The sequence below is a fragment of the Oncorhynchus clarkii genome, chromosome 18, assembly GCF_045791955.1.
Source record: "Oncorhynchus clarkii lewisi isolate Uvic-CL-2024 chromosome 18, UVic_Ocla_1.0, whole genome shotgun sequence".
Taxonomy (NCBI): domain Eukaryota; kingdom Metazoa; phylum Chordata; class Actinopteri; order Salmoniformes; family Salmonidae; genus Oncorhynchus; species Oncorhynchus clarkii.
Genome location: NC_092164.1, coordinates 58,428,734 through 58,445,258, shown reverse-complemented (window position 1 = coordinate 58,445,258; position 16,525 = coordinate 58,428,734). Strand labels below are relative to the sequence as shown.

General features: G+C 42.2%; 1 protein-coding gene across 1 annotated transcript in view; it reads right to left on the bottom strand.

Annotated features, from left to right (window-relative positions):
* Positions 1-16,525, bottom strand: part of LOC139372744 (calcitonin gene-related peptide type 1 receptor-like) — a 48,166-nt gene that overhangs the window by 1,952 nt on the left and 29,689 nt on the right. Inside the window, exons 9-14 of the mRNA XM_071112540.1 lie at positions 16,041-16,167; positions 8,922-9,075; positions 4,891-4,951; positions 4,677-4,743; positions 4,120-4,338; positions 3,009-3,050 (exon numbers count right to left, since the gene is read on the bottom strand). Coding sequence (XP_070968641.1) covers positions 3,009-3,050; positions 4,120-4,338; positions 4,677-4,743; positions 4,891-4,951; positions 8,922-9,075; positions 16,041-16,167 — 670 coding nt within the window. The remainder of the gene's footprint in view (positions 1-3,008; positions 3,051-4,119; positions 4,339-4,676; positions 4,744-4,890; positions 4,952-8,921; positions 9,076-16,040; positions 16,168-16,525) is intronic.

Here is a 16,525-nt window from a genome sequence, read left to right as displayed (position 1 = left end):
GAGTTATTCAACAGACTGTGTAGCTAGTGCCGAGTCCCAAATGACACAGCTATTCCCTTTATATTGCACTACTTTTGACCACAACCCTTAGGGGAAAAGGTGCCCATAGAGAATGTATGGAATATGGTGTCAATTGGGACACAGCCTAGATCTAGGCAGTTTGGCCCCAGAATCAAATTGTGCAATGAACTCATCTCCAAAAATGAATGTCCCAAATTAGGAGACAGTAAAAGCCATTATGCTGCAAAGCAAACAAACATTCCCTTACTGTGTCAATGCGTCTTTTATCCCCCCCGACACTGCTGAATCGGTTCTACGGACACGTCAAACTTGGTTTACGAGAGCCGATGGAGATGCTGATGGGGCCTGGTTGCTCACGCATGAGCTAATAATTGACCTGTTTTCCCGGTCCAGAAATCATTTCCTACGTATAAAATATTACTAAACACTGCGCCTGATGGCGAACGAACACTATGTTAATTCGCTGTGTTTTTGTCAATGCCAGATTCAACCTCATGCTGTGTATTCAAATAAGGTCTCTGTTTTTCTGGGTGTGTGCATTGTTTTTCTTTCTACTTTCTCAAGCGAAGAAAATGCTCAGGCGCTCTTTCTCCTGGTCTGGGCTCAGACTGGCCAAGCAGTACCTAATGCAACTCCTGACCTATTAAATGTATTCTCTCAATGTATTTTATTAACTCACTGGGTGGGTGGGCCTATGTTAAAACCTCTGGCCGTTCTGGATCACAGCATCTACAATATGACCTAAAAACAAATCAAATGGTCTCTTTAAAAAAAAAAAACAGTAATGTCCTTAAAAATTAAAAAGTTCAAGTTTGTGTTGGTGACTCTAGATTATGGACATCCGCTGTCAGACAGCAAACAACTGCAGGCTGAGGTGAGTGAGCGACAGACAGACAGACAGACAGACAGGGTGGATGATTCGCCCCAGAGATGTTCAAGTGTCTGAGATGGACCTAGTGCTGTTGGCTCTGCTACTGTACAAGAGTCAGCTGACTCCATAGATTCAGCGCAGTAATGCTCTCTCCAACTAATTGGTGACAACTCTATCACCACGGGCCACTTGTCAATGTATGAGGCCCCGGGTTCAATCCCCGGTACCTCCACAATTGTTCAGGGCGGCAGGTGTGCATGGATCAAATCCCGAGCTGACAATGTAAAACTCTGTCGTTCTGCCCCTGAACAAGGCCCACTGTTCCCGGGAAGGCTGTCATTGTAAATAATAATTTGTTCTTAACTGACTTGACTAGTCAAATAAAAACTTTAAAAAACAAAAATCTATGTTGTTATCAGGTGCACAAGATGGCTGTCTGTTGACCTGGAAATGGTGTGCATGACGGGACAGCTGAAATGGTGTGCATGACGGGACAGCTGAAATGGTGTGCATGACGGGACAGCTGAAATGGTGTGCATGACGGGACAGCTGAAATGGTGTGCATGACGGGACAGCTGAAATGGTGTGCATGACGGGACAGACGAGTCCTGACAGCTGAAATGGTGTGCATGACGGGACAGACGAGTCCAGACAGCTGAAATGGTGTGCATGACGGGACAGACGAGTCCAGACAGCTGAAATGGTGTGCATGACGGGACAGACGAGTCCTGACAGCTGAAATGGTGTGCATGACGGGACAGACGAGTCCTGACAGCTGAAATGGTGTGCATGACGGGACAGACGAGTCCAGACAGCTGAAATGCCACCAGGCAGCAATGAGCTGTTTCATTGGGGTCTGACTCATCATTCCCTAAACATGGCCAATTAAAACTATACTTGCCAGAGGTTCAATTAAAGCTGTACTTTACCAAAGAGATTAGAGATTCTATTAAAACTGTACTTTACCAAAGAGATTAGAGATTCTATTAAAACTGTACTTTACCAAAGAGATTAGAGATTCTATTAAAACTGTACTTTACCAAAGGATTCTTTTAGAGATTCTATTAAAACTGTACTTTACCAAAAGGTAAGATTTCTTTAGAATTTCAATTAAAACTGTACTATACCAAAAAACAATGTACCAAAGTATAAGGGTTCTTCAGAGGTTCAGTTAAAAAGGTACCATACCAAAGGGTAGGGTTTTTCAGAGGTTCAGTTAAAACGGTACCATACCAAAGGGTAAGGGTTCTTCAGAGGTTCAGTTAAAAAGGTACCATACCAAAGTATAAGGGTTCTTCAGAGGTTCAATTAAAACTGTAATATCACCCAAAAAACTTTACTTTACCAAAGGGTAAGGGTTCTTCAGAGGTTCAGTTAAAAAGGTACCATACCAAAGGGTAAGGGTTCTTCAGAGGTTCAGTTAAAAAGGTACCATACCAAAGGGTAAGGGTTCTTCAGAGGTTCAGTTAAAACGGTACCATACCAAAGGGTAAGGGTTCTTCAGAGGTTCAGTTAAAAAGGTACCATACCAAAGGGTAAGGGTTCTTCAGAGGTTCAGTTAAAACGGTACCATACCAAAGGGTAAGGGTTCTTCAGAGGTTCAGTTAAAACGGTACCATACCAAAGGGTAAGGGTTCTTCAGAGGTTCAGTTAAAACGGTACCATACCAAAGGGTAAGGGTTCTTCAGAGGTTCAGTTAAAAAGGTACCATACCAAAGGGTAAGGGTTCTTCAGAGGTTCAGTTAAAAAGGTACCATACCAAAGGGTAAGGGTTCTTCAGAGGTTCAGTTAAAACGGTACCATACCAAAGGGTAAGGGTTCTTCAGAGGTTCAGTTAAAAAGGTACCATACCAAAGGGTAAGGGTTCTTCAGAGGTTCAGTTAAAAAGGTACCATACCAAAGGGTAAGGGTTCTTCAGAGGTTCAGTTAAAAAGGTACCATACCAAAGGGTAAGGGTTCTTCAGAGGTTCAAGCTTAAACTGTTACTGTATACTGTCTACTGTACCTCAACAAACAAATTATATAAGAGTACAACTGAATGGGAAGTTGCTGGTTTCCACAGAGTGAAGAAAGATATTCTGTGTGTTGTGTGTTGTGTTAGTACAGTAGTGCTTACCTCGCCATTGAAAAAGCAGAATATCGTTGCCACTAGTAATCCCTGGAGGGAAAACAAGACAATTACACACTCTTAGAAAAAAAAGTTGCTATCTAGAGCCTAAAAGGGTTCTTCGGCTGTCCCCATAAAATAACCCTTTTTGGTTCTATGTAGAACCCTGTAAAAAAAAAAAAAAAAAATGGTTATTTTATGGGGACAGCCGAAGAACCCTTTTTTCTAAGAGTATACCTTATGTCAGACCAGAGCTTTGGTAAGGACTGTTCTGCTAGCATACAATCAATTGCCTTACATACCTGGTAATGCATTAATATATGCATGACGTAGTCATTACCTGGTAATGCATTAATACAGTCATTAGCTGGTAATACATTAATATAAATATGACCCGGTAATGCATTAATATATGCATGATGTAGTCATTACCTGCTAATGCATTAATAAAGTCAATATCTGGTAATACAGTAATATAGATTTGACCTGGTAATGCATTAATATATGCATGATGTAGTCATGACCTGGTAATGCATTAATACAGTCATTACCTTGTAATGCATTAATAAAGTCATGTTCTGATAATACATTAATATAGATATGAGCTAGTAATTCATTAATATATGCATGATGTAGTCATTATCTGGTAATACATTAATATAGATATTACCTGGTAATGCATTAATATAAGCATGATGTAGTCATAGTCATTACCTGGTAATGCATTAATATAAGCATGATGTAGTTGTAGTGATCAGTTTCATTACCTGGTAATACATTAGTATATGCATGATGTAGTCATAGCGATTACCTGGTAATGCATTAGTATATGCATAATGTAGTCATAGCGATTACCTGGTAATGCATTAGTATATGCATGATGTAGTCATAGCGATTACCTGGTAATGCATTAGTATATGCATGATGTAGTCATAGAGATATCCTTGGTAATGCATTAGTATATGCATGATGTAGTCATAGTGATTACCTGGTAATGCATTAGTATATGCATGATATAGTCATAGCTATTACCTGGTAATGCATTAGTATATGCATGATGTAGTTATAGCGATTACCTGGTAATGCATTAGTATATGCATGATGTAGTTATAGCGATTACCTGGTAATGCATTAGTATATGCATGATGTAGTCGTAGACCTCCCCCGCCAGACGGTTCTCTGGCCTCCAGGGGAAGATGACAAACTGGATGCCCAGGAGAGGGACCAGGATCAGCGTAGCCCTCACTGCCTTCATGTACATGTTAGACTCTGCCCGGTGGGTGTCCCTCAGCTTAGTAACCAGCACCCTCACGATGTTCAGCAAGAAGAACAGATTCACCTGGGAAAGAAAGAAGGGATTTTATAAACGTCTGAACATGGTTGCTGTGTCTGAAAGGGCTGCAATCTAATCAGATTATAATGATTTTGTCTAAACAATGGAAGTCTAAACACCAGCATAGGACACAATTAGCTTTGATTGATGTGTTGCACATTCAACAGTATAACAATACATGATTTTTGGTCCAATGATGGCTACCTACGTATTAAGTTTTGATCTAGAAGAACATCCATGTACAATTATGTTCTACCTGCCACCAAAAATAGTTCTTCAAAGGATTCTGCTATGGGGACAGCCAAATAACTTTCTAAGGTTCTAGAGTGTAGGATGTAGCTTACGAGCAGCGCTGCCATGATGGGCCCATGGACCACGTAGAGCAGGTGGGTCTCGACACTCATCCAGCAGCTACAGGAAGGAGAAACATTCTCCGTCACATAAGTCTACAAACAGACAATTAATTATTCTTCCTTCTCCTTCTAGATCTGTTTACTGCAGCCCACCACACAGCTGCTCTGTTTATTTACAATACTAGTGCAGAGGACCATCACTCACTTGTCATCAAAATACTTCTTCCTTGCCACGGCATGAATGGATGCAGGCACTAAGGGAAACCCTGGGAACCAGAAGAAAGACTCTGTAAGGACATCTGCAAAATGTCAATTAATCAATTCATGAATCAATCAATGAATGATGTTATGTGTATTATGATGTAAACATCTACAATGTGGTTATTACAGTAATTAGCATGTAATTCCTCAGTTATAAGAGTAACTTCTTGTATATCTTCTGTATTTTCGATAGAAGAGGATAAAGGGGAAGTTCACTGAAAATACAACTGAACATGAACACAGACAAGGTAAGTGGAGAAATCATGTTCATTTGTATTTTGAGCCAACTATCCCTTTAAGGCTGTTAAGCATAATTTAAATACCCTTTAAGGTGAAGATACCTGGCAGAGCAGACAGCCAATGGAAGCCCTTCCTAAATTCAAAACAAGCTTATACTATCCTATAGGTGTAGGATCTTAATTTGACCTATATTGTCACAACAAAAATAATCCTGGAGCAACAGGATTTGAACGTTTAGTCCATAATAATGCTTGATCGGTGGTTAGGCTATTAGCTGGCCAACAGTAGGAGACATACTGTTACAGTTATACTGTTACCGTGTGTTAGTGTGGGTTTTCAGTGAATTTATGTAAATCACGAAGCTCATCTGCAATACCTGTGGTGTAAGAAATTTGTTGGCAATAAAAGTGATCAAATTAAGATCATCCTCATCATGCTATCCGCTACATGCTGAACAAGAATAAACCCACACTGAGCAATTTCCTCTAATAATCCAGTCTTGTTAAATCCTTCTCCATTAACAACACAACCATACCAGTGTTTATTGGGGGTTTCATCTTAGCTGGGCCATAAACAGATTAAACAGATGAATCTGAGCAGCGGGTCTGTTTAGAAGTGATTTATCAAAGCTCTACGGCCATATTGGCTACAGATGGACTAGCTGGATGTCCTCCCTCCATTCCTCGGGTGGCTGTGTGAAAGACACTGTAGCTTCTGCCCCAAGGTTATATCACGGCATCTTTAATAATGGCCGACCATTCACAGTTATCGTATCACTTATCGGACAGGCAGGGCTCATATTATAACACATCACTCCTCCATTGAAGAGGGGGGAGAACAGAACAGACAGCACGTTAACAGCAGCTATCCAATAGGAAGAGCTACTAAAGCTGTCAATCTGATACAGGGTTTGGTGGGGTTGACACACAGGGAGTGTTGCAGTTAACAGTGACCTCAGGGTTGTCTCTGATCCTGTGTCCCGACACAGATTGTGTCCCATTGTGTTGTGTGACACACAAGCTGATCTATGTGTGATTCAGCGATGGTGGGAGCTGTTTACAATGTTATTTTATTTCTACAGTGAGTACAGGGTGATGAAATATGAAGATCGGCTATGAATCATGATATAGGAGCGCAGAGGCCTCCGAGGCTAGGTGAGTTTATGGTTTTGAACACACTATAACATACAACAGGTTGCTCTGAAGACTTATTGCTGTATCATGTTACCTCAGACGTCATTAGAATAGATAGAATAGACAGTGAAATACATGACCTAAAAACAGATTGGCAAGTTCACAAGGATATGAGTTCAATTCCAGCAAGGACATCTGGTTTGTCCGTTGAATAAAATCATTTTAGCTAAACAACTGCAGAATACATATAATGTAACATGTTCAAACGTAAAATAAAGCAATAACAAAAGGGAATAATTATCATGACTGACCATCAAGTGAATCATTTAATTACTGTGTGAGAATGCTGTTTTGGTGACTTGTTTTCATAAAAGCAGATGGGGAGAAGAGGAAGTATGTACACTACTGGTCAAAAGTCCAGGTGACTACCTCATGAAGCTGGTTGAGAGAATGCCAAGAGTGTGCAAAGCTGTCATCAAGTGGCTATTTGAAGAATGTCAAATATAAAATAGATTTTAGTAGCGCTTCCCTTCCTCTTCTTTCTACTAAGGTACACAATAGTACATTTTGGTAGACAGAAGGTGCTCTTTGGTAAAAGGGGTGAATTGGTCATCAAAAAGATAAAAGAAAAAAGAAGGGAGGACCAAGGCACTCTTCATATAATTAATTAAAACGCCTTTATTTGTATGGCGTGTTCAATAGAAACAAGGTTTTAAAAATCTGACGCGTTTCGGCTGCATGGCCTTCGTCAGGGAATACAAAGAAATAATACAATGTCCTCTTTTGAACAGCTTTTCCAATCAGCCCTAATTTGAAGAGGGAGTGGTTACAAAATTGACCATGATAGTTTGTTGGTGATGTGGACACCAAGGAACATGAAGCTCTCAACTTGCTCCACTACAGCCCTGTCGATGAGAATGTGGACGTGCTCGGCACTGTAGTCCACTGTAGTCCCTGTAGTCCACGATCATCTCCTTTGTCTCCTAATTTGGGTAAATAAAAACCCCTATTACCTATTCCTGCGCATGTCTCCTGGTCCCTTTATTCCAAAGTGACAAATGGGCTTTGAGCACACTATTATGTTGAATGCTGAGCTGTAGTCAATGAACAGCATTCTCACGTAGATGTTGCTTTTGTCCAGGTGGGAAAGGGCAGTGTTGAGTGCAATAGAGATTGTGTCATCTGTGGGTCTGTTGGGGTAGTATGCAAATTGGAGTGGGTCTATGGTTCATGTGAGCCATGACCAGCCTTTCAAAGCACTTCATGGCTATAGATGTAGTCATTTAGGTAGGTTACCTTGGTGTTCTTCCGCACAGGGACTATGGTTGTCTGCTTGAAACACGCTGGTATTACAGACTGGGTCAGGGACAGGTTGAAGATGTCAGAGAAGACACTTGCCAGTTGGTCAGCGCATGCTCGGAGTACATGCCCTGGTAATCCAACTGGCCCTGCGGCCTTATGAATGTTGACCTGTTTAAAGGTCTTGCTCACATCGGCTATGGTGAGCGTGATCACACAGTTGTCCGGAACAGCCCTTATGCATGCTTCATGTGTTGCTTGCCTCGAAGTGCACATAGAAGTCGTTTAGCTCGTCTGGTAGGCTTGTGTCACTGGGCAGCTTGCGGCTGGGCTTCCCGTTGTAGTCCGTAATAGTTTGCAAGCCCTGCCACATCCGACGATTGTCGGAGCCGATGTAGTAGGATTCAATCTTAGTCCTGTATTTTATGCTTTGCCTGTTTGATTGTTCGTCTGAGGGCATAGCGGGATTTCTTATTAGCGTCTGGGTTAGAGTCCTGCTCTTTGAAAGCGACAGATCTCACCTTTAGCTCAGTGTGGATGTTGCCTGTAATCCATGGCTTCTGGTTGGGGTATGTATGCACGGTTACTGTGGGGACAACGTCATTGATGCACTTATTGATGAAGCCGGTGACTGAGGTGGTATACTCCTAAGTCCCTGAACATATTCCAGTCTGTGCTAGCAAAACAGTCCTGTAGCTTAGCATCTGATCACTTCCGTATTGAGCGAGTCACTGGTACTCCCTGCTTTAGTTTTTGCTTGTGTGCAGGAATCAGGAGGGTAGAATTATGGTCAGTTTTGTACCTGCCTCTGTGTGTGGAGTAAAGGTGGTCTAGAGTTATTTTTTTCTCTCTGTGGTTGCACATGTAATTAGCTGGTAGAAATGAGGTCAAATGGTTTTAAGTTTCTCTGCACTAAAGTCCCCGGCCACTAGGAGCGCCGCCTCTGAATGATTTTGATGGGAGTGGACCCTCTTACTTCGACTATTCCACTCTGCAATTAACCTTTTGCACTGCTTTCAATTGCTGGCTATAACTAATACAGCCTTATTGCATACATTTTAGGTTTTTAGTTTAAAGGGAGTCAGATGAACTTGCGGATACCATTTTTATGTCTCTGCGTCCAGTATGAAGGGAGTTACAGGTAATTTCGTGAGCCAACGCTAACTATCGTTAGTGCAACGATTATAAGTCTACCGGAACAGCTAGCATAAGTAGAAAAATGCCTTAATTGCCAAAATCTCACACTATCTCTTTAAGCTAATGGGATCCCTGATCTGTGGTTAAGGCGGGTAGTAAGACTCACCCCAGCCTAGGAGGTAGTACCAGTGTAGATGCTGCTCCTCGGCGAACACAGCCACCACAATGAGCGTGTGCAGATAGATCCCCTCACACAGCATCCAGAAGTAGTTACAGCCCAGCATGTACATGTGGAAGAAGTGCAACACCTTACAGCCAACCTGCAGGGGATTAGGATCACAGAGAGTCACACAGAGATAACAACAACACCAAATAACAATAACAACAACACGAAGCCCAATGCTCAAACAGCCCTGACACAAAATTGTTAGTGGGGGTATTGTGATTTTCCAATAGGAGGACGTTCATCATTTTACCCCCTACTGCTGGAGCGTATCCCTTGCTCCACTTTTCTCTAGGTTATTGTAACTGCAGCACATTGTATTTCTTTTACAAGAAAAATGTACTGCAAAGTAGCCTAAATCCTGTTCAATAATATCCACACATTCTTGTCAGTCAACACTATGCTATCATGTCTCTTTCTGTCAAATGGCACACTACTGCCTACATATGGGCCCTGGTCAAAAGTGGTGCACTATATACAGTAGATGGGTTAGCTGACAATGTCACGAAAACGATACGCACGCTTCAATGTGGCAGATGTCTGTGTGTTGTTGTGAGTCTGGATGACCAGATAGTTACCAACAATGACAAAAAACTATGTGGGGAATCGTAAGTGACTCGTTTCATCTTGATCTTGATAAAATGTCTTGTTTTGAGGTGTTTTGACTGATCAGTGCTAATATGGCTCAAATTCGCTAGCTAGCTAACCCAACAACTGTAACAATGTATTTGAGACAACAAGTGCTCATTGTGCACATTTATTTATGTTTCCAATGAATATTGTAAAAATATATAGTTTACATGTTGTCAACAATCTAAGCCAACCAGTCTGTTTTGCCCCATAGTTGCACACGCATCGGATTTGTTGTTAAATAATCAACCCGTCTATAGAGAATATGGTTCCATTTGGAACGGGCCCATGTAGATTCATTGGCTCCTCTAGGTGTTGAGATTTGTTGTTAAATAATCAACCCGTCTATAGAGAATATGGTTCCATTTGGGACGGGCCCATGTAGATTCATTGGCTCCTCTAGGTGTTGAGATTTGTTGTTAAATAATCAACCCGTCTATAGAGAATATGGTTCCATTTGGGACGGGCCCATGTAGATTCATTGGCTCCTCTAGGTGTTGAGATTTGTTGTTAAATAATCAACCCGTCTATAGAGAATATGGTTCCATTTGGGACGGGCCCATGTAGATTCATTGGCTCCTCTAGGTGTTGAGATTTGTTGTTAAATAATCAACCCGTCTATAGAGAATATGGTTCCATTTGGGACGGGCCCATGTAGATTCATTGGCTCCTCTAGGTGTTGAGATTTGTTGTTAAATAATCAACCCGTCTATAGAGAATATGGTTCCATTTGGGACGGGCCCATGTAGATTCATTGGCTCCTCTAGGTGTTGAGATTTGTTGTTAAATAATCAACCCGTCTATAGGGAATATGGTTCCATTTGGGACGGGCCCATGTAGATTCATTGGCTCCTCTAGGTGTTGAGATTTGTTGTTCTCAGCACTCTGTCTCGGAACATGTGTGCTGATCTGATTCTGGAATTGGTAGCAGCTACATTACATTTACATACAAGTACAGCACCAGTTAAAAGTTTGGACACACCTTCTCATTCAAGGGTTTTTCTTTATTCGTTATATTTTATACATTGTAGAATAATAGTAAAGACATCAAAACTTTGAAATAACACATATGGTATGTAGTAACCAAAAAAGTTTTAAAACAAACCAAAATCTATTTTAGATTCTTCAAACTACCCTTTGCCTTGATGACAGCTTTGCACACTCTTGGCATTCTCTCAACCAGCTTCACCTGGAATGTTTTTCCAACAGTCTTGAAAGAGTTCCCACGTATGCTGAGCACTTGTTGGCTGCTTTTCCTTCACTCTGCGGCCAACTCATCCCAAACCATCTCAATTTGGGTTGAGGTCAGGTGATTGTGGAGGCCAGGTCATCTGATGCAGCACTCCATCACACTCCTTCTTGGTCAAATAGCCCTTAAATAACCTGGAGGTGTGTTGGGTCATTGTACTGTTAAAAAACAAATGATATTCCCACCAGGTGGGACGGTGTATCGCTGCAGAATGTTGTGATAGCCATGCTGGTTAAGTGTGCCTTCAATTCTAAATAAATCACTGACAGTGTAACCAGCAAAGCACCTCCACACCATCACACCTCCTCCTCCATGCTTCACGGTGGGAACTACACATGCGGAGATCATCCGTTCAACTACTCTGGGTCTCACAAAGACATGGCGGTTGGAACCAAAGATATCAAACTTGGACTCATCAGACCAAAGGACAGATTTCCACCAGTGTAATGTCTAATGTCCATTGCTTGTGTTTCTTGGCTCAAGCAAGTCTCTTAATTAGGAAGGCCTGATTGACACAGTCTCCTCTGAACAGTTGATGTTGAGATGTGTCTGTTACTTGGACTCTTTGAAGCATTTATTTGGGCTGCAACTTATGAGGCTGGTAACTCTGCAGCAGAGGTAACTTTGGATCTTCCTTTCCTGGGGCGGTCCTCATGAGAGACAGTTTCATCACAGCTTAACCCATGGTTTTCGCGACTGCACTTGAAGAAACTTTCAAAGTTCTTGAAATGTTCCGGATTAACTGACCTTCTCGTCTTAAAGTAATAATGGACTGTTGTTTCTCTTTGCTTATTTGAGCTGTTCTTGCTATAATATGGACTTGGTCTTTTACCAAATAGGCTATCTTCTGTATACCAGCCCTACCTTGTCACAACACAACTGATTGGCTCAAACGCATTAAGAAGGAAATACATTTTGATTTGTTTGACACTTGTTTGGTTACTACATGATTCCATAAGTGTTATTTCATTGTTTTGATGTCTTCACTATTATTCTACAATGTAGAAAATAGTAAAAATAAAGAAAAACCCTGAATGAGTAGGTGTGTCCAAACTTTTGACTGGTACTGTATGTCTTCTCGACTCTTGTCCCTGAGGTCCGTATACGCAGCCTTCAGAACCTCTTAGCCATACAGTGGCCACTGTTTTCTTGAGGGCCTTCAATGTTGCAGAAATTCTTTGCTCCAGAGCACTCAGGACATCAGACTGGGGTGAAGGTTCACCTTCCAACATAACAATGACCCTAAGCACATAGCCAAGACAATGCAGGAGTGGCTTCGGGACAAGTCTCTGAATGTCCTTGAGTGGCCCAGCCAGAGCCCGGACTTGAACCCAATCAAACATCTCTGGAGAGATCTGAAAATAGCTTTACAGTGAAGCTCCCCATCCAACCTGACAGAGCTTGAGAGGATCTGCAGAGAAGAATGGGAGAAACTCCCCAAATACAGGTGTGCCAAGCTTGTAGTGTCATACCCAAGAAGCCTCAAGGTTGTAATCACTGCCAATGGTGCTTCAACAAAGTACTGAGTAAATGGTCTGAATACTTAAGTAAATAAAATACTCTTTAAACCCTGTTTTCACTTTGCCATTATGTGGTTTTGTGTGTAGATTGATGAGGACACATTTTAATTTAATACATTTTAGAATAACGCTGTAACGTAACAATGTAGAAAAAGTGAAGGGGTCTGAAAACTTTCCCAATGCACTCTCCTCCTCCTCTACGTCTTTTACCCTCCTCCTCTACCCTCATCTACCCTCCTCCTTCTTTACCCTCCTCCTCCTCTACCCTCATCTACTCTCCTCCTCTACCCTCATCTACCCTCCTCCTTCTTTACCCTCCTCTACGTCTTTTACCCTCCTCTACCCTCATCTACCCTCCTCCTCCTTTAGCCTCCTCCTCTACCCTCATCTACCCTCCTCCTCCTTTACCCTCCTCCTCTACCCTCATGTACCCTCCTCCTCTACCCTTATGTACCCTCCTTCTTTACCCTCATCTACCCTCCTCCTTCTTTACCCTCCTCCTCCTCTGCCCTCATCCACCCTCCTCCTCCTCTACCCTCATATACCCTCATCTACCCTCCTCCTTCTTTACCCTCCTCCTCTACCCTCCTCCTCTACCCTCATCTACCCTCCTCCTTCTTTACCCTCCTCCTCTACCCTCATCTACCCTCCTCCTTCTTTACCCTCCTCCTCTAACCTCATCTACCCTCCTCCTTCTTTACCTTCCTCCTCCTCTACCCTCATCTACCCTCCTTCTTTACCCTCCTCCTCCTCTACCCTCATCTACCCTCCTCCTCTACCCCCCTCTACCCTCCTTCTTTACCCTCCTCCTCCTCTACCCTCATCTACCCTCGTCCTCTACCCTCCTCCTCTACCCTCATCTACCCTCCTCCTCTACCCTCCTCCTCTACCCTCCTCCTCTACCCTCCTTCTTTACCCTCCTTCTTTACCCTCCTCCTCTACCCTCATCTACCCTCCTTCTTTACCCTCCTCCTCTACCCTCATCTACCCTTCTCATTCTTCACCCTCCTCCTCTACCCCCCTCTACCCTCCTTCTTTACCCTCCTCCTCCTCTACCCTCATCTACCCTACTCCTCCTCTACCCTCCTCCTCTACCCTCATCTACCCTCCTCCTCTACCCTCATCTACCCTCCGCTTATACCCTCATCTACCCTCCTCCTCTACCCTCATCTACCCTCCTCCTCTACCTTCCTCTACCCTCCTCTACCCCCTCCTTTACCCTCATCTACCCTCCTCCTCTACCCTCATCTACCCTCCTCCTCTACCCTCATCTACCCTCCTCCTCTACCCTCATCTACCCTCCTCCTCTACCCTCCTTCTTTACCCTCCTCCTCTACCCTCATCTACCCTCCTTCTTTACCCTCCTCCTCTACCCTCATCTACACTTCTCCTTCTTTACCCTCCTCCTCTACCCTCATCTACCCTCCTCCTTCTTTTCCTTCTTCACCTCCCTCCCTCCCCCCATCCCTCCCTCCCTTCATGACTCCTGGCCCTTACATGGAGTCCAGATGTGCCATTACAAGTATGCTGAAATACAGTTCACTCATCACTAAGGTCTGTTGGTGTGATCTAAACGCTTCATTTTTCTCACCAATTCATAACCACATTTACCTCAACTTGAATGCCCAACTGAGGCGTCCAGCCTAATGTAACGGGACAGGCTGTGTGTTTAAGTTACTAATGTCTGACAAAGTGTGTGTCTCATGTCTTGGGCCTAGTCCTTCGTTTGGCCTGAGCACTAGGGATTCACTCCTCCCGCTTCTGGCAGACTTGGAGTCTCTACTGTGATCCGCCAGAGAGAAAGAATGCTTGTTCCTTTTTGTTCAGAGAGCACCTAGTCTATTCTCCCAAAAGAGTACCACATCCCTAAATCACACATGCAGAACACAGACCGACCCAGTCTAAATTTGGCGCTCCAGAATTTCAACATGTGCAGTATGTGCAACCAACTGTGATGGGATTTTTTTTTGTTCCACCCCTCGATATCAAGACCATGTTGTCTGAGGTGTGAAAGACAAACTGCAATTTAGTTCTCCCGCTTCTCAAAGCAATCAGATTATAATACATTTAGGACAGATTTGGAAAGATGGTTCTGAGCCAATGCTGCTAGAACATAGCTATTCATATTGTACGGTCGGGTTAAATAATGATCATTCATGGACACTGCGACTTCAGATATGACTCAAGGTTTAATCAGAGCAACCAAACATCTTCAGTGGACAAATAAAAGGAGAAATCATATGAACAGAGAGCTGGCACCTGCTATGGCACCAGACCCTAAACTGAGGAGATATCCCAGCAACCCCTGCTCTATAAACCAGAGCCCCAGCATTCGGTATCAAATTAGGCGTTTTCCAATTACATTCCCACAATATTTATTGTGAAAGCTGTCATTCCTTCCTCCCTGTCAGTTGGATCACCAGGGTCAGCTGGTATATCTGAGGAAACAAAAAAACCTTCCACTGTGAATATGCCAGATGGATTAGGCTTGAAGTCTGTTTTTCCAGTGAGAACATGATGGTACGGGGAGAAGAGAAGAAGAGAGGCTAGAAATCAAACCCAGACGGGAGTTATTTTCTTTGACTGGATAAACTGAAGGACATCTCTAAAGTGATGATCCAATCGAGAGCATGATAACAGGACCTTACTGTGTACATTCAACCAGGAGTTTTTACTAACCATGTGACCTAACCAGGAAAAAACGAATGTATCTACTCAGTAAGGTTACCCAAGTGTAGCCATTTCTCTGGATCAAGATCTCTGACATTTTCTAGCTTGTTTTTGAATTACTATTAATACTTTTTTGGGGAACAGACTCAGCAACTTGCACAATACCATAATCAAATCATTTCCTCAAAAGGTGGACAATAAAAATGGCTCATAAAATACAATACCTAAAGCACCAGAAAGGGATGATCCCAGACACAGAAACGCTACATTCCATAGAGGCAGATTTACCATGTTCACCTTAACAGGCCTCAGGATTCAAAGAATTCAGCTCTGACTTAAACTCAACGAGTGGCAACTGTTCAAAAGTCTGACAGAGGACAGAAGTCTTTGAGTGCTAAGAGAAGGATAACTCTGGGCTGTTTGTGCACACAACAAGATATGCAAAAAATACTCATGTCCTAACGAACACTCTTAAAAAAACATCTGCACTCAGGTTGATTGAAACTGATAGTAAACTCATTTGAATGAAGTGAAACCGAGCTCGAAGGCTGTGTTATGTTTTAAGAATTAAAAAAAATATTATTTTGAAAATATCATGCAGTGAAAGCCTGAGAGTTATCTATCCTCTTCCCCTTAAATTGTTTTCATTTTATAGATGAAATGTGTGAGACTTACTGGATTTTATAGATAAAATGTGTGAGACTTACTGGAATTTATAGATAATGTGTGAGACTTACTGGAATTTATAGATGAAATGTGTGAGACTTACTGGAATTTATAGATGAAATGTGTGAGACTTACTGGAATTTATAGATGAAATGTGTAAGACTTACTGGATTTTATAGATGAAATGTGTGAGACTTACTGGATTTTATAGATGAAATGTGTGAGACTTACTGGATTTTATAGAGGAAATGTGTGAGACTTACTGGAATTTATAGATGAAATGTGTGAGACTTAATGGATTTTATAGATTAAATGTGTGAGACTTACTGGATTTCTCTCCACTACATCTGTGTTGTTGACCACTGCTATGAGGTAGATGAGGGTAAGGGCGGAGTTGAGGACATAGGAAACGAAGAGGTTCTTATGAAGCGTGATCCTTTGGCAGCTCAGGTTCCTGAGTGAAGACAAACATACAGCATAAATAATAATGTTAACATATGATATGTGTCTGGCTGTGGTTACCCAAGCAGACATTCACAGAGAGGACAACAAAAAACATTTACAAAATTATTGTTATTTATTTTATTAGGATACCTAATAGCTTTTGCAAAAGCAGCAGCTACTCTTCCTGGGGTCCACACAGAACATAAAACATGACATAATACAGAACAATAATAGACAATAAAAGCTCAAGGACAGAACTACAGTTGAAGTTGGAAGTTTACATACACTTAGGTTGGCGTCATTAAAACTTGTTTTTAAACCACCCCACAAATTTCTTGTTAACAAACTATAGTTTTGGCAAGTCAGTT